This window comes from Bos grunniens, chromosome 4 (genome assembly GCF_055505025.1).
Source record: "Bos grunniens cultivar Pamir isolate PY7600 chromosome 4, Bosgru_T2T1.0, whole genome shotgun sequence".
NCBI classification, from domain to species: Eukaryota; Metazoa; Chordata; class Mammalia; order Artiodactyla; family Bovidae; genus Bos; species Bos grunniens.
Window position 1 is genome coordinate 107,843,731 of NC_141168.1, and position 18,533 is coordinate 107,862,263.

The 18,533-nt window shown below is 38.8% G+C and overlaps 1 protein-coding gene and 1 pseudogene across 38 annotated transcripts in view; one reads left to right on the forward strand and one right to left on the reverse strand.

The window, feature by feature from the left end:
• PPP1R9A (protein phosphatase 1 regulatory subunit 9A) overlaps nt 1–18,533 on the reverse strand; it is a 349,650-nt gene that overhangs the window by 32,257 nt on the left and 298,860 nt on the right. For 24 of the 38 annotated variants that reach the window (XM_086397812.1, XM_086397811.1, XM_086397809.1 and 21 more), the window contains 2 exons: nt 3,974–4,131; nt 3,165–3,462 (listed from right to left, as the gene is read on the reverse strand). In XM_086397812.1, the coding sequence (XP_086253938.1) occupies nt 3,165–3,462; nt 3,974–4,131 (456 nt within the window). The remainder of the gene's footprint in view (nt 1–3,164; nt 3,463–3,973; nt 4,132–18,533) is intronic. The other 14 variants (XM_086397813.1, XM_086397810.1, XM_086397800.1 and 11 more) reach the window with 2 other exon arrangements.
• On the forward strand, nt 15,845–15,939 carry LOC147374650 (small nucleolar RNA U3; annotated as a pseudogene).

Genomic DNA, 18,533 nt, shown 5'->3' on the forward strand with positions numbered 1-18,533 from the left:
TACTTGGGTTAAAAGTAATGGTATATTACTTTAAAAATTCTAGAAAAATGGCAACTAATGAGTAAGACAATTTCAGAGTTTATCCAACAATGTTGAGTGGAAGGAAACATATGTCTAGACTAGCAGTCAGCAAGCTTTCTCCGTAAAAGGCCAAGTATAAATATTTTAGGTTGTGGGCCACTGACTCTGTCACAGCTACTCACTCTTCTACTGTAGTATGAAAACAGTATGGAACTGTATGAGTGTGGTTGTGTTCCAAAAAAACTTTATTTATAAAAACAGATGGAGGCTGGATTTGGTTTGATGACCTCTGTTCCAGAAGATCTGTACTGATTATCTAGAGAGACATACTTATTAATTCATCCAAGAAACTTATGGATATAAACTACATTGCATACTTCTTACTAGGGACCATGAATGCAAAGATGAATACGATGAATGAGAAAACCCTATCTCACACTTGAAAACTAGATTAGACTTATTATACACAAAGTGACAGAAGCAGAAGTAACAGTGTGAAAATTTCTGTGGGGATCAAAGAGAATAATAAGTCTACTTGGGAAAGGGGACAGGGTACAAAGGCTCCACTAAAGGAGGTGAAATTTAAGATGAGCTTTGAAGGAAGTCCAGAATTTACTGGAGGGGCACGTTAGGTATGAACTTAAGCATGAAGTCCAGTTTGTACTTGTGAGTAATAACCTAGTTCCTTTATTGAGATGCCAATGAGCTGTAAGAACCACACACACATAAACACATACACACGGGTAAATCAAGCTAATCACACTTAACCTCTGTTGAGTCCTGGTCTGAATAGTGGATTTGTCTCATATGGCAAAGAACTCAAGGATTTTACAGACTGCAAAGAGTCTTGACTGACAGGTTTCTTCGCTATCTTTCGAAGTGCATCAGAACATGAAAGTGGAAGGCAATCAAGTATGAGGTTATTGATGGTGATGCTTGTGGGGCGTCAGAGAGACAGGCTTTGTCACCTGTCCGAGGGAGACACAGAGACAGCGAGAGAAAGAGAGACGGACTCTAGTCTACAAACTCCCTGCGGGAAAGAATGGAATATCATCATTGTATATTTGGCCATTGGCACAATGCTGGACACAGAGCAGGTGTTCAACTATTTGTTGAATAAATACATGGATGAATAGATTAATATTAGTGAACACAGAAGACAAGGGAGTTCTTCAAGACTGGAAACCTTCATCCAGGGAAGGAAAGAATGTGAGTCATAGCTAATACCTAATAACCATTATCATACTAGTAACTCACTACTTACAAAGTTAATACTTTAGAAAAGCTAATTAATTGCTCCTTTCTAGTTACTCAGAAGCATCATCAACCCAGGAATATAAAAATTGAGAAAGTTCAAGTATGTAATCTCTGGAGAAGAAACTACCACCCCTTTTTCTTGGTCCTGCTTACAGCAGCTATGAATTTAATCCCAAAGAAGAGGCAGTGGAAAGCAAAGGAAGTCTTTGGAGAAAAGAAGGAATTCTCACATTTTCATGCTAATTACTGCTAACCACATTCTGCTGAATATTCCTGCTAATGGTCTGTGAAGCACACAGATCATACCCATGTAATACTTTCCCAAATTTGAGATGAAACACCTGCTTTTTAGAATGAAAAGAGAAAATAATCTAGACAAGATGTAGCCACTTTAAAAAAAATATTTGAGTCAGATTTCATGTGAGTGACCCATTTTCTGACTACAATGTACTTCTTTCAGATAGCTAAGTTATACCTGAAAACTCAAACAGTGGAATACAAGGTATTAACCTCTTCCTCCAAAATAGGTCCCTCTGCTCTTTTGCCTTCTTACAAAGTAAGGTCTATACACACTTTTTTTCTGAGGAGATGAGGGAGGCCTTGTTACAAGTATATTTCTATAAAAGTGCTATTACGATCTAACATTTAGGTTAATTAATAAGAGTTTCTGAAGCCTTCATTCTATTGAAAGTAAGCCAAAATCACAGGACAAGTCCTTCATCAACTTAATAAATTAGCAGGTTTGACATACTTTCTCTTGCCTCCACAAGGATCTTATACGCCCTAAGTACTTAATTTTTACCACAAAACTTCTTCTAGAAGTCTTGTGCTTAGGACCAAACCTGTGGAAGATAATTCCAGAAAATCAATAGGCTCAGGGAATAAGAACAGGGAAAATACCAGGGGTAAAGCTATGATGCTTACTAAAAGTTACAAAACAAAGTGAGTCCCCACAATCAATTGAATTTCTATATTCAAGATGTATTCATGGAAAGATTACAGCCTTTGATTTGGTAGAGATGTCTGTGCTAAGTCGCTTCAGTTGTGTATGACTCTTTTCAAAATTATGGATTATAGACCACTAAGCTCCTCTGTCCATGGAATTCTCCAGGCAAGAATACTGGAATGGGTTGCCATTCTCACTTCCAGGGGATCTTCCTGACCCAGGGATTGAACATGCATCTCCTGCATTACAGCTGGATTTTTTACCCATCATATTTAAAATGACTCTACATGTGTAAGAGTTTCTTCTTCCATGTGATCTTAACTAGTTTTTAAGACTCTAGTTACATAAAATAAATGAAAATGAGCCTATTTTTTGTGCATCTTTGTATCATTTAACTTGTTTAAGCAAGAATTTATTACTTCTATTAATTAAAACATACCACTCAAAGGACAATAGTCTACTGACACTGCTATGAAATTCTCGTGTTAATTCTAGGAGCATATTTTAAAATTTATGGACTAATCTTGCTGTATTATCTTTATTATAGATTTTCTATCACGTTCTGTGCCATATAAATGACTGTGAGAATTTCTTCTAAATAAAAACCAGTTAATGGATTAAGGCCTACACTGTTTTCACCTCCATATATATATATATTCTTTTTCTATGTGAGTATGTTAGTGTTTATTGAAACTTTATGGGATGCTATTATCTAAAATCTCTAGGCCTCCTTCAACAAGAAACTTGCTAAGGATGTGAAATACTGATCAGACAGGAAGAGATAAAAAGTAAGGGAGTTCTCTTGTCCCATAATGTAAATGGAAAGCAGTATCGATTATTAGCTATGCAAAACACACAGGCCCTGTTTTTGTGTGTCACAAATTGAGGTGTTAGTGAAGTCAGACAAAACAAAAGCTAAAAAAAACAAAATTAACAGTACCTTTTTCTTGTAGTATTTTCGTGGTGGTGGCTTGATTGTGGCAAGGCAATTCTTCCATATCATGATCAGATTTTGAAGGAGAGGAGAGTGAAGTGTCTTCCCCAACAGAGGAGGAAGGCTCCCCTTCCGAGTACAGTGGTCCTTCTTGAAATTCAGCTATGTGGTCAGACGAGAGGGGCACACTGCCAGCCACTGGACTGAGGGATGAAGCACCAGAATCTGATTCTGGAGAAGCTCTCAAACCCTTGGGCAGAAGTGATTTGGTAATGTGCATGTGGTTACAGAAACTGTTTGAAGGCTGTTGGTATAAGAGATTATAAAGGAGGTTATGCCACTGATCATCAGTCAATTTGGTACTTACTTTGAAATCAGACCAACCTTGTTTTTAGTAAATCCCTATGAAAACCAATTTTTGACGGTTTACAGATGAGACTGCATAGTTCACAACAATGTACCATATTACCACTGTAGCTAACACAGACACCTAAGACATAATAAAAACAATGACTTGTGCACTAATTATTTACCACGAGGAAAAATCAACAGCTGAATATCAAAAACACCATCAGGAAATATGAAGATATGGATATTCTCTTGGTTGTTAGTTCTTTGAGTGAGTACAGAAAGAATTTGAATTATAACGATATATAGAGGTGAATAAGAATTTAGGAGACATAGAAGTGAACTATTCCAGCTATTTTCAACTAGAATACAGAATCTGGCTGCAGGAAAATCATTATTTTCAATAAGCTGTAGGAACAAGGATACAGCCCAAAGCCGCAAGTCAGACAGCAGTCAGGGGTGCTCACCTTTCGCTCCAGACTGTCCTCCCCATCAGTTGAGCTGACACTGTCATAGAGTCTTGTCCTAGACGGTCTCTGGCGTCTGTTCTTCAAGGAGAGCTGGGCCCGAGTTTTCAGTACTTTTGAATCCAGGCGCTCTGTCTCTGGGACTGCTTCATTAAAGTCTAAAAATAAAATATTGCAAAATAATCTGTGAAACCTTTGGAGAGGACTGACAGAGACTATGGACACTGAAAACAAAATATGAAAGTTATCAGTAACACCAGGCAGGAAACAGGTGAGAATCATGGTGGTCTGTCTGGTAACAAAGGTAACAGAGATGAGATTTGGGAGAAATGTACAAAGCCGACAGAAAGAAACCAACACTAAACATGACCACAGTCAACAACAAAAATCTAGCATTCACAGATCATAAAACCTCCCTGTAACTATACAAAGCACTCGTTAGTATTTATTTGTTTACATGAATATATGCTGAAGTGTTGGATGAACAGAGATGTGAGAAGAAGGTGTATCAAAGTTGAGAGCTCTTAGAAATTAAGACAAAAACCTACAAAAGTCAGGTGCCAGGTCAAGAGCAGATAACAAAAGGTGGCCATCAGCATAAACTTTCTATAGCAAAAGTTACCAAAACTGTAACTGTAAGGACTATACCACTTTGGTCTTAATATTTATATTTTTTTTCCACTCAAAACAGAGTTTCTGAAAATTTAGCTTGTTCTTTCAACTCTTTAGAAAGCCCAGCAAAGAACTTATCTCAATAGCACATTTAAGATAACCGGGGAAATAAAACAAAGTAGGCTATCCGAGCAAAACAAAATCAAAAAGCAATTAAACCACCACAAGTACTTAATTTACTAGTTTTATGGATGAAGTAGAATAAACTGCCCATTGATAGATAGATAAAGAAGATGTGTATACACACACACGAATATTCATTTCAGTTCAGTTGCTCAGTCGTGCCCAACTAAGCAAAAAAAAAAACAAAAAACTGACTTTTTGCCACCCATGGAGTGCAGCATGCCAGGCTTCCCTGTCCATCACCAACTCTCAAAGCTTGCTCAAACTCATGTCCATCAAGTCGGTGATGCCATCCAACCATCTCATCCTCTGTCGTCCCCTTCTCCTCCTGTCTTCAATCCTTCCCAGCATCAGGGTCTTTTCTAAGGAGTCAGTTCTTCACATTAGATGGCCAAGAGATTGGAGCTTCAGCTTAAGCATTAGTCCTTCCAATAAATATTCGGGACAGATTTCCTTTAGGATTGACTATTTTGATCTCTTTGCAATTCAAGGGACTTGAGTCTCCTCCAACACCATAGTTCAAAAGCATCAATTCTTCAGCACTCAGCTTTCTTTATGGTTCAACTCTCATATCCATACATGACTACTGGAAAAACCATAGCTTTGACTAGATGGGCCTTTGTCAGCAAAGTAATGTCTCTGCTTTTTAATATGCTGTCTAGGTTGGTCATAGCTTTTCTTCCAAGGAGCAAGCGTCTTTTAATTTCATACCTGTAGTCACCATCTGCAGTGATTTTGGAGCCCAAGAAAATAAAGTGTCACTGTTTCCATTGTTTCCCCATCTATTTGCCGTGAAGTGATGAGACTGTGTGCCATGATCTTTGCTTTTTGAATGTTGAGTTTTAAGCCAACTTTTTCACTCTCCTCTTTCACTTACATCAAGAGGCTTTTTAGTTCCTCTTTGCTTTCTGCCATAAAGGTGATGCCATCTGCATATCTGAGGTTATTGATATTTCTCGTCATATCCCAGCAATCTTGATTCCAGCTTGTGCTTCTTCCAGCCCAGCGTTTCTCATGATGTACTCCACATATAAATTAAATAAGCAGGGTGACAATATACAGCTTTGTCGTACTCCTTTCGCAATTTGGAACCAGTCTCTTGTTCCATGCCCCATTCTAACTGTTGTTTCTTGACCTGCATACAGATTTCTCAGGAGGCAGGTCAGGTGGTCTGGTATTCCCATCTCTTGAGGAATTTTCCACATTTTGCTGTGATCCACACAGTCAAAGGCTTTGGCATAGTCAATAAAGTAGAAGTAGATGTTTTTCTGGAATTCTGTTGCTTTTTCCATGATTCAACAGATGTTGGCAATTTGATCTCTGGTTCCTCTGCCTTTTCTAAAGCCAGCTCGAATATCTGGAAGTTCATGGTCATGTACTATTGGAGCTTAGAGAATTTTGAGCATTACACTTTGCTAGTGTGTAAGATGAGTGCGATTATGGGGTAGTTTGAACATTCTTTGGCATTGCCTTTCTTTGGGATTGGAATGAAAGCTGATCTTTTCCAGTCTTGTGGCCACAGTTGAGTTTTCCAAATTTGCTGGCATATTGAGTGCAGCACTTTCACAGCATCATCTTTTAGGATTTGAAATAGCTCAACTGGAATTCCATCACCTCCACTAGCTTAGTTCATAGCAATGCTTCCTAAGGCCCACCTGACTTTGCATTCCAAGATGTCTGGCTCTAGATTAGTGACCACACCATCGTGATTATCTGCTTTGAAGAGATAATCTGTCATGAAGAGCTTTTTTGTACAGTTCTTCTGTGTCTTCTTGCCACCTCTTCTTAATATCTTCTGCTTCTGTTAGGTCCATACTTATTATTATTTTTATTATATTAGTTCCATACATATTATTACTCAGCCATAAAAAACAATGAAAGCTTGCTATTTGCAACAACAGGGATAGACCTAAAGGGTATTTTGCTAAGTGAAGTAAGTCAGACAGAGAAAGACAATTACTGTATGTGTTCACCTACATGTGGAACCTAAACCATAAAACAAACAAACATAACAAAGTAGAAATGGAGTTTTAGACACAGAAAACAAGCAGGGGTGGTGGTCAGAGATGTGCAATGAATGAAACAGGTGAGGGAGATAAGACGTACAAGCTTCCAGTTAACAAATGAATCACGGGAATAAAACGTACAGAGTGGGGAACACAGTGGACAGCAATGTGATATCTTTGTATAGTAACAGACGGTAAATAGGCTTATTGTGATGGTCATTTTGTAATGTATACAAATATTGAGTCACTATGCTGTGCGCAGGAAATGACACGGTATTGCAGGTCAGTCATACTTCAACACCAACCAACCAACCCACCCAAGAAATGCATAAAACAAGATCAGATTTGTCTTTATCAAAGGTGGGAGTTGGGCGAAGGGGAAGTTAGATGAAGGTAGTCAAAGGTACAAACTTCAGTGATAAGATAAATAAGTACCAGGAATATAATGTACACGATAAATATAATTAACATCATTGTGTGTTATATATGACGTTTAAGAGAGTAAATCCTAGGAGTTCTCATCACAAGGAAAAAATAATTTTTCTCTTTTTCTTTTACTTTGTATCTATAAGAGGTGATGGATGCTCACTAAACTTAATGTGGTAATCATTTCATGATGTAAATAAAATTATTACGCTGCACACCTTAAACTTATACAGTGCTGAATATCAATTATATCTCAATAAAACCAGAAGATAAAAAATACAGTATAAGAGCTAAAAAGTTAAAAATAAATATATCCTCTCCAAATTTCCTTTTATTAACTTCTAAGTTTACATTCCAAGTTATTTGCATGCATCTCTGTCTCATTTCTTTTTCTTGGATATCTACTCTCCTCACCATAAAAGACACTGATTCTTCAAAGGAACATGTTCAAGTCTTTAAATAAAACAACTTAAAATTAAAAAAAAAAAGAGTCACACCAAATGGCTCGGTAAAGGCTAGAGGGAGAATCTGATGTGGTTCTCTTTAGTCCGCCTCTCCCTACTCTTAATCTTGCTGCCCAGAGGCTAAGTCAGGACTCAAAAGTTACCATCTCCAAGGGAAGAGGGAAGGATACCCATGAACATACTTAGGTATGTTCCTCACTGGCTGAGAAAAAGTGTTCTCCGGTTGAATCTATTTGCAATGGTACTACTCCTTACATTTGTACATGTAGCCACTTCTTAGAAATAATGAAGTTTCATCATTAATCCTATTTTATCTTTTCAGAGTGCCAGTCATTAAATTGTAATAATATTGAAGAAATTAATCATCAAGTGGCTCTTGGACTTAAATTATTAAAAATAAAGCAAATAACTGAGTTGCAGAAAATATTAAAGTTGGCTTAAAGCTCAACATTCAGAAAACGAAGATCATGGCATCCGGTCCCACCACTTCATGGGAAATAGATGGGGAAACAGTGGAAACAGTGTCAGACTTTATTTTTCTGGGCTCCAAAATCACTACAGATGGTGACTGCAGCCATGAAATTAAAAGACGCTTACTCCTTGGAAGAAGAGTTATGACCAACCTAGATAGCATATTCAAAAGCAGAGACATTACTTTGGCAACAAATGTCCATCTAGTCAAGGCTATGGTTTTTCCAGTGGTCATGTATGGATGTAAGAGTTGGACTGTGAAGAAAGCTGAGCACCGAAGAATTGATGCTTTTGAACTGTGGTGTTGGAGAAGACTCTTCAGAGTCCCTTAGACTGCAAGGAGATCCAACAAGTCCATTCTGAAAGAGATCAGCCCTGGGATTCCTTTGGAAAGAATGATGCTAAAGCTGAAACTCCAGTACACTGGCCACCTCATGCAAAGAGCTGACTTATTGGAAAAGACTCTGATGCTGGGAGGGATTGGGGGCAGGAGGAGAAGGGGATGACAGAGGATGAGATGGCTGGATGGCATCACTGACTCGATGGACGTGAATCTGAGTGAACTCCGGGAGTTGGTGATGGACAGGAAGGCCTGGCGTGCTGCGATTCATGGGGTCGCAAAGAGTCGGACATGACTGAGCGACTGATCTGATCTGATCTGATGAATATTAATAAAGTAAAACAATTTTTCCCAGTGGCATTGCCCCATAAAATTATTTTTCACAGTATTATTAAGCCAAATTCAGACTTAAATTGAAGAAAGTATGGAAAACCACTAGACCATTCAGGTATGACTTAAATCAAATCCCTTATGATTATACAGTAGAAGTGAGAAATAGATTTAAGGGCCTAGATCTGATAGATAGAGTGCCTGATGAACTATGGAATGAGGTTCGTGACATTGTACAGGAGACAGGGATCAAGACCATCCCCCTGGAAAAGAAATGCAAAAAAGCAAAATGGCTGTCTGGGGAGGCCTTACAAATAGCTGTGAAAAGAAGAAAAGCAAAAAGCAAAGGAGAAAAGGAAAGATATAAACATCTGAATGCAGAGTTTCAAAGAATAGCAAGAAGAGATAAGAAAGCCTTCTTCAGCAATCAATGCAAAGAAATAGAGGAAAACAGCAGAATGGGAAAAACTAGAGATCTCTTCAAGAAAATCAGAGATATCAAGGGAACATTTCATGCAAAGATGGGCTCGATAAAGGACAGAAATGGTATGGACCTAACAGAAGCAGAAGATATTAAGAAGAGGTGGCAAGAATACATAGAAGAACTGTACAAAAAAGATCTTCACGACCCAGATAATCACGATGGTGTGATCACTGACCTAGAGCCAGACATCCTGGAATGTGAAGTCAAGTGGGCCTTAGAAAGCATCACTACGAACAAAGCTAGTGGAGGTGATGGAATTCCAGTTGAGCTATTCCAAATCCTGAAAGATGATGCTGTGAAAGTGCTACACTCAATATGCCAGCAAATTTGGAAAACTCAGCAGTGGCCACAGGACTGGAAAAGGTCAGTTTTCATTCCAATCCCAAAGAAAGGCAATGCGAAAGAATGCTCAAACTACCGCACAATTGCACTCATCTCACACGCTAGTAAAGTAATGCTCAAAATTCTCCAAGCCAGGCTTCAGCAATATGTGAACAGTGAATTTCCAGATGTTCAAGCTGGTTTTAGAAAAGGCAGAGGAACCAGAGATCAAATTGCCAGCAACCTCTGGATCATAGAAAAAGCAAGAGAGTTCCAGAAAAACATCTCTTTCTGCTTTATTGACTATGCCAAAGCCTTTGACTGTGTGGATCACAATAAACTGTGGAAAATTCTGAAAGATGTGGGAATACCAGACCACCTGACCTGCCTCTTGAGAAATTTGTATGCAGGTCAGGAAGCAACAGTAGAACTGGACATGAAACAACAGACTGGTTCCAAATAGGAAAAGGAGTACGTCAAGGCTGTATATTGTCACCCTGTTTAAATAACTTATATGCAGAGTACTCCATGAGAAACGCTGGACTGGAAGAAACAGAAGCTGGGATCAAGAGTGCCGGGAGAAATATCAATAACCTCAGATATGCAGATGACACCACCCTTATGGCAGAATGTGAAGAGGAACTAAAAAGCTTCTTGATGAAAGTGAAAGTGGAGAGTGAAAAAGTTGGCTTAAAGCTCAACATTCAGAAAACGAAGATCATGGCATCCAGTCCCATCACTTCTTGGGAAATAGATGGGAAACAGTGGAAACAGTGTCAGACTTTTATTTTTCTGGGCTCCAAAATCTCTGCAGATGGTGACTGCAGCCATGAAATTAAAAGACGCTTACTCCTTGGAAGGAAAATTATGAGCAACCTAGATAGCATATTCAAAAGCAGAGACATTACTTTGCCAACAAAGGTCTGCCTAGTCAAGGCTATGGTTTTTCCAGTGGTCATGTATGGATGTGAGAGTTGGACTGTGAAGAAGGCTGAGCGCCGAAGAATTGATGCTTTTGAACTGTGGTGTTGGAGAAGACTCTTGAGAGTCCCTTGGACTGCAAGGAGATCCAACCAGTCCATTCTGAAGGAGATCAGCCCTGAGATTTCTTTGGAAGGAATGATGCTAAAGCTGAAACTCCAGTACTTTGGCCACCTCATGCGAAGAGTTGACTCATTGAAAAGACTCTGATGCTGGGAGGGACTAGGGGCAAGAGGAGAAGGGGACGACAGAGGATGAGATGGCTGGATGGCATCACTGACCGATGGACGTGAGTCTGAGTGAACTCCGGGAATTGGTGATGGACAGGGAGGCCTGGCGTGCTGTGATTCATGGGGTCGCAAAGAGTTGGACATGACTGAGCGACTGATCTAATCTGATCTGATGCTTAAATATATTATGTTATAAAAACAAGGAAGCATCTCAGATTGTACCTTTCTTATCTATGGAACATGGTGCTTGGCATATGGTTCTAACAAATAAAATTAAATATATTGTTCCCTGAGAGATACATCCACTGAATAACACTATATACAGAAGTTTTCCTTTTCATTTCCTATATTTGAAAGAAAAGTGGATAACAGAAAAGTCAGACCATTCAGGTATATTTAAAGACAGCTAAATGTTTTCTAATCAGTAGTCCTTTCATTTTTCACATGTCAATGGAAAAAAAAAAATCCCCTTGATTACTTTAATTTCCTCCTTCTAACAAATTCTGAACTCGTAACTGCCCTTTAAGAGTTGTGATCATTGGGAGAGAATCAACTTTACAAGCTCTTGTTTACATATAAAACATGGAAATACAACATAGAGGAATGCAATAATCCAGATACACTGCTATACACACACATCTTACAATCTGTCTATCTCATATTTGGACTGCACATTCTATAATCCCACACACTGCCCATACACCATCTCATTTGTTCCTCACAACAGCTCCAACAGAAAGAGTAGCCAAGTATATATAGCCAAGCATATATTTTGCTCTCCTGAAGCTCAGAAAACTTGACTGTCTTGTCCTCATCCATACAGCTAGTTGATGAGCTACCAAACCTTTCTAGTTTCTTGACTCCTAGGCCACTAGCCTGTGCACTCCAACTTAGCTGATGTTGAACAAATTATTAGAATCAGATTTTAATGCAGTGAGAGTTCAGGGTTTTCAGCTGTCAATTCACATATGATGTGACTAGGAAATTCACTTCTCCAACAGGTTATTATGAAATATTATTAATCTTTCACATATGTGGAAGCGTATCAAAAAAGGAAGATGTTGAAAACTATAGAAAAATTATTTCTCAGACGATTTCTTCTTTTGTTGGTTTAGTAACAGCTTTGGTTACCCAGTGACAGAAAGACCTAAGAAAGAAGCTCATTCTTCTTTTGTGAGCATGATTCCTTGCATGACAGAACCTGAGCTCTGGAGCACCCAGCACAGTACACAACATCCAGGACTGTAGGAGCTACCTCATCACTCGATGCTGAACAAATAAAGTAAGCGGACATGAAAACTGCTATTAGCAGGGTTGGGAGTACAGAGGTTATCCTGGAACCTTACTCCATTGCTATTCAGTAATTTGCCTGGTTTGGTTTTGGACAATTGCAAAATAACAATCTCAGATGCCTGTTTTATCATCAGCTAGCACTGACTGGGTGTAACCCACCGGATAGCACGCATGTAACAACATCTATTGAACGCAGAGTTAGCTAAAGCCTGAGAAGCAGGGCTGTAGAGCCGTTACCCGAGTGGCCAACCACAACTCACATCCAATGGACGATTTCTGAAGGCCTGAAAACAAAGATCTCAGGGTCTCTTTATAGCAGTGATAGAGCGCAGAAGACTTGATGCCTTTGAATTGTGGTGCTGGAGAAGACTCTTGAGAGTCCCTTGGACTGCAAGGAGATCCAACCAGTCAGTCCTAAAGGAAATCAGTCCTGAATATTCATTGGAAAGACTGATGCTGAAGCTGAAGCTCCAATACTTTGGCCACCTGATGTGAAAAGTCAACTCCCTAGAAAAGACCCTGATGCTGGGAAAGACTGAAGTCAAAAGGAGAAGGGCGGTGACAGTATGAGATGGTTATATAGCATTACTGACTCAAGAGATCTGAAGCTGAACAATCTCTGAGAAGATGGTGAAGGAAAGGGAAGCCCAGGGTGCTGCAGTCCATGGGGTCACAAAGGTCAAACACAACTTAGCAACTGAACAACAACAATGTATTATAACAGTAATTTGTGTTCCCATCCTGAGGAATAAAAAAATTTTTCTCAAGAACCAGAAAACCGTAATTGAGCTGAGACCTTTCACTTCATCAACTCTTACGCCAGAAGGAAGTTGGAAGAAATGTCCAGAGGAAGCAACTACTAAAGACATCACGGATAATCCCCCCTCAGAAGTATTAGAGGGCATGTGTGAGAGAGAAGGGAAATGTGTACCGGACTCCTGCTGCTGGGAACTAACGGGTGATCTAACGGCCAGCAGAAGCTAGCTTTTTAAAATCACGTCACATGAAAATCAGAATATTACAATTTGAACTTCAGGGGTTCTAGCCCAGCTTTCTCTTTCAGGTAGGAAAACCAAGGCTGAGTGGTCACTGACTTGTCTACTGACCGTATCACACTTAATCTGTGGAAGACTGGATAGAGCGCAGTCCTCAGAAGCCTAGCCTCATCCTAGAAGGCCCCTCTCAAGTCTGAAAGTAAACTTCACAAGCAATCTTCCACCTTGTTTGAAACCTCTTTTTGGTCTTACTTTATGTTCCAAACAAAAATACCCATCAAGGGCTTATTTGGCCAATTCCCAGAAGGATATTTAAAAAAAAAAAAAAAAAACGGGGGATTTTATTTGACTGTGTATTTATCCAAGAAATAAAATCTTTACATGGAAAAATTAGCTGTCAGTTTTGTGGATGACGATGGTTCAACTGGTTCAACATTGCCAAGTTATGTGCTGCTCAGTGTAAGGAGCTGGACACAACGGAGCGACTAAGCACACACGAAGAAAAGCAGAGTGTAAGGGTCTAGGTGGCCATGTTCACCGTCATTCAGCCTCTACAGAGAGCCAATCAACAGCACGGCGCAACGCTGCTCTCATAGCCCAGGACCCGGGGTTCTTCCTCTGCCCTTTCTCGTCAGTGTTTCTTGTTCTCCTGGCCATTAGCATCAGAGGAAAACTCCCTTTCCCCTCCTCTCCTTTCTTCTCTTTTCTTTCTTTCAGACCCTTCAGACTCTGAAACAGCTTATCTCTGACTCAAATGCAGCTAGAAGTACAAAAGAAGAGCAGACACAAGGGGATCAATAAACACAGCAGAAAAATACAGAAAAGGTATGAAGCAGCTGACAATAATGCAGTTTTGAGTGGGTGGGACTTCACCTCAAAATACCTGCATTTTAAGGCTAGCTTCAGTATTGATTCACACTGGAGCCTTTAAAAGAGTTTAATGGATTTGATCACAATTTTAGCAGCTCTTATGAAAACTGTTCTGTGAAATTAGGATGTTGTAGATCATATTATACAGAAACCAGTTCCCTACAGTAATGGTCTGAGTCATTCAGGTTTTCCACTAGATTGATGTTGTTTTTGACGTAAAAGGAATGCTGCCCGTGGACCAGGACCGGACATCAGCAGAGGGAACTGGAGCAGCATAACAATGGGGTCTGCTCTGCGTTCTTATGTGGATTATTCTGCTCAAAAACACTCGCACCTTATACCACCACCCTGCCTGGTTTGTGCTATTATCAATCAAAATGCTGAGCTTAATGAGGAACTTGGTGGCATCTTTAAACTCAAACAGTATCTGCATATCATTAAGTCACTGCAAGTTCACAAAAGATGGGCCCATAGGGCTTTGGGTTGGTACATATTGTATCAGAGGTGGGCTTATGTACTTTAGAGAGACGGTGTGAAATAGTCACCATGAGAGGAGACTTGGGGTTAGTCTTCCTTGAATTGAATCCAAAGCAGAGGCTGTCACCAAATTGGGCAATTTATCTAATTGCTCTTTCCCTCAGAATCCTCAGCTTCTAAACAGGCATGATGATAACAACATAATAAAGACTAAATGCATTAACACATATATAAATGCTTGGAAGAGCACATAATAAGCACTTAATAAATGTCTTCATTTACTGACATACAAAAAAAGATTAGCAAGATACTCAAGTGACTGAAGCAATCGCAAAACAACATGTATATCCATTTTAAATATTTAAAAAACAGCAACATAAAATACATTTTCTAACAGTAAATATGTCCATATAGTTGCATAGCAAGTGAACTGAAAAGATACACTTCATACTGATAATGGTGGTTGCTTTCAAAGAAGACATTAGATTTGAAGAGGCTGGTCAACAGGTACCTCAGTCTTATTTGTAATGTTAAAAAAAATTTTGTGTTAGATATTTTAGAAAAATCTATACATGAAACGCAATTAAAATTAGTAAAGAAGAAAGAGCACACATCTAGTATATTTTCTTTTAGAAACATCTTAATTTCATTCTAATCTGATAGCTCTAGTGTTCTAGGACTCAGATGTTGATATCAGCCCAGGATACCCAGTCAAAGTCCCCGTGACCAACAGCCTGCCCCGACATGAGAAGGCTGTCTTTCATCACATACATGGAGACTGTTTGCCTGCTTGGCCATTTTACTGCCAGATGATTTGGACTAAAGAAGACCCCTTAGCTTCCTTCCAGCTACTTCTCTGTTTTAGTGCTGTAGGGGAAGATGTACTGAATCAGATATGGTAATTTGAGGTCAAGTTATACAACTTCAGCTCACCTCATGATAGCACTTTGGTTAGGAACCCACCCATGAGCAACTCTTACCCTACACTCTATTAATAGTTGATTTCTTTACAACCACCCAAAACCTGACAAATTTTATACCCCAGGTAGTATTCATTAAATTTTAGGAGGCTGACTTGATTTCTTACCCTTTTAGATCAATCAAAACATTACTGTTTTCTAATTTTTAATTAGGTCTGAATTTATTGTTGTATATATGTTATTTGCTAATCTTTGAAAAATATTGAGGAATACTATTTACCTCTTTATCAACAAATGCAATCTCAAAACTATCCATATGATCTTTGAAACACAATTTGGCTATTTGTTTTAATGTAGTGATTTTCCAGTGCAGTCTGGTATTTAACTTAGCCTTCTTCAGTTTATGGTCAATCTACACTCCTATTCTCAGAGTAGAGAGAGGTCCAGATTTTGCTGTCCATATCTTTTAAGACTATACTTTCAGGGGTCATTTCTGTAGTTCATATCTCAGGAATGACTCTTTAGAAATGCCACTAGACTAGCCTACCCATAGAAGAAGTGGCTATAAGTCAGAAAAACAACAACAAAAAAAAACTGTATGAGCTATCCTAAATTCCACCATATATCACTTGAAACACTTGTACAAGTTGCTTGATTCTGAGAATATAAAGCAATTACAGAATTTAGACAAGGCATTTCAATATCTTAGGACTCCTTCATTGTCAGCTGTCTTTAGACTTTGACAGAAAAGATCTGCATTACCTAAAATTTGAATAAATGTTAAATCAAATCTGCAGTACATCATGAGAAACTCTGGGTTGGAGGAAGCACAAGCTGGAATCAAGATTTCTGGGAGAAATATCAATAACCTCAGATATGCAGATGACACCACCCTTATGGCAGAAAGTGAAGAAGAACTAAAGAGCCTCTTGATGAAAGTGAAAGAGGAGAGTGAAAAAGTTGGCTTAAAGCTCAACATTCAGAAAACTAAGATCATGGCATCTGATCCCATCACTTCATGGCAAATAGATGGAGAAACAGTGGAAACAGTGGCTGACTTTATTTTTCTGGGCTCCAAAATCACTGTGGATGGTGACAGCAGCCATGAAATTAAAAGACGCTTGCTCCTTGGAAGGAAAGTTGTGACCAACCTAGACAGCACATTAAAAAGCAGAGACGTTACTTCGCCAACAAAGGTCTGTCTAGTCAAGGCTATGGTTTTTCCGTCATGTATGGATGTGAGAGTTGGACTATAAAGAAAGCTGAGTGCCAAAGAATTGGTGCTTTTGAACTGTGGTGTTGGAGAAGACTCTTGAAGAGTCCCTTGGACTGCAAGGAGATACAACCAGTCCCAGGTGTTCATTGGAGGGACTGATGTTGAAGCTGAAACTCCAATACTCTGGCCACCTGATGTGGAGAGCTGGCTCAATTGAAAAGACCCTGATGCTGGGAAAGATTGGGGGCAGGAGGAGAAGGGGACAACAGAGGATGAGATGGCTGGATGGCATCACCGACTCAATGGACATGGGTTTGGGTGGACTCCGGGAGTTGGTGATGGACAGGGAGGCCTGGTGAGCTGCAGTTCATGGGGTCGCAAAGAGTCGGACACGACTGAGCGACTGAACTGAATACTGAACTGAATAAATCAAATCAAATGGGCAAACTGTCTGGGAACTGCAGGCTTCTCTGAGTAGGACTATGAAATCAAGTGCAGAACTTGGGTCTAGGAAGGTGGATTATGCGAATGTCCTTTTCTTAACATTCTAGAGTCTCTGACATGACAATAAACAAGCTTCTGTGTTCTTACTCAGGGTCTCCTACAGGTATCAAAATTAGCTTTTCTGTCAAAAATCTCTAGATATGAGTAATCACAAGCATGCTAATTAGGTGACTCCCCAAATTATATATTTGATGCCACATCTTCCTTGATTATAGCATGGAAAGAATACTATAAAATACTACATAAAATCTACATAAAATCTGAATAAAATTCAGATGTGAATGCCTTTGGTAGATTTTATGCCTTTGGTAGAGAATAACCTGTTACCTGAGATGAGAGTTGTTTGCTTCCTAAATGGGAAAGTATCTTTCGACTAGAGGAAAGACTGAGTTATGTATAGAAGATTTAAGAAAACTTAAAATTTACAATATGTATAAGAATAATAGATATGTATAAGAACTTCTTAAGTACTTGAAAATATTGTCAGTTGATAATAGTACATAAAAAGGAAATCAAATATAACAAATTCATAAATGCAATTTAAAATGTTTGCAGATGTTCAATTAGCTAAGTCCGTATATAGGAACTAAATATTCAAAGATCACTTAGTATTGATTTGTAAATCAAATTAAAAAACTATGTTTTTGATAATGTAACTTGAATAAATCAAACATTAAAACCACAATAAAATCAGAATGACTTTTTGGTACCCCTAAACTCTTCTGTTTCATCCAAAAAAACCTCACAAGTAACAGAATTTTTAGTATACCTACATTCTAATGTTTCCTAACTTTTCTCATAAGTGGAATTTCCTATAGTTCTCATAAATAATCAGGCCAGTATTGAAGTGGAACATTACTTCATGTCCACCTACAAGAATTCAACTATAATCTGATGCCTGGGCCCCACAGTAACAGAAAAACTGTAGGGCACTGAACCTTTATTGGAACAACATGGTTGGCAGATTGTTCAGAACCATGCATACAAGATAAGTTTCTGGTCCCAGTTCTGGAAACAGCTGTTCATTTTTTGAGTTTTAATTCTCTAGATGCTATGATCCCATGATTGATCCTGTTTACCTCTTGGCTGATAGAATAAATTTCACCTTAAATGAAATCCTGAATAATCCACAGGAACCCACTGTGCACACTACATATACAAATCACTTTGTGCACTTTCTACTTTTATATCCCCCCATCCTAACTTCCTATTCTTTTAGTCATCTTACCTTAGCATAACCATATGGCGTCTTCCAAACTATGTAACTATGACTCCATGGCGAACCACATTATAAAACAAAAGAAACATTTCAAAACACAGCTATCTTGTATAATTTCCTTGAAAAGGAGTTATATTCCACATTTGGGTCAAAACTGTCTTTACTTCCAGAAGATCACAATCTACCTTATAGTTCAACTGGCTTTTGAATTTTACTCA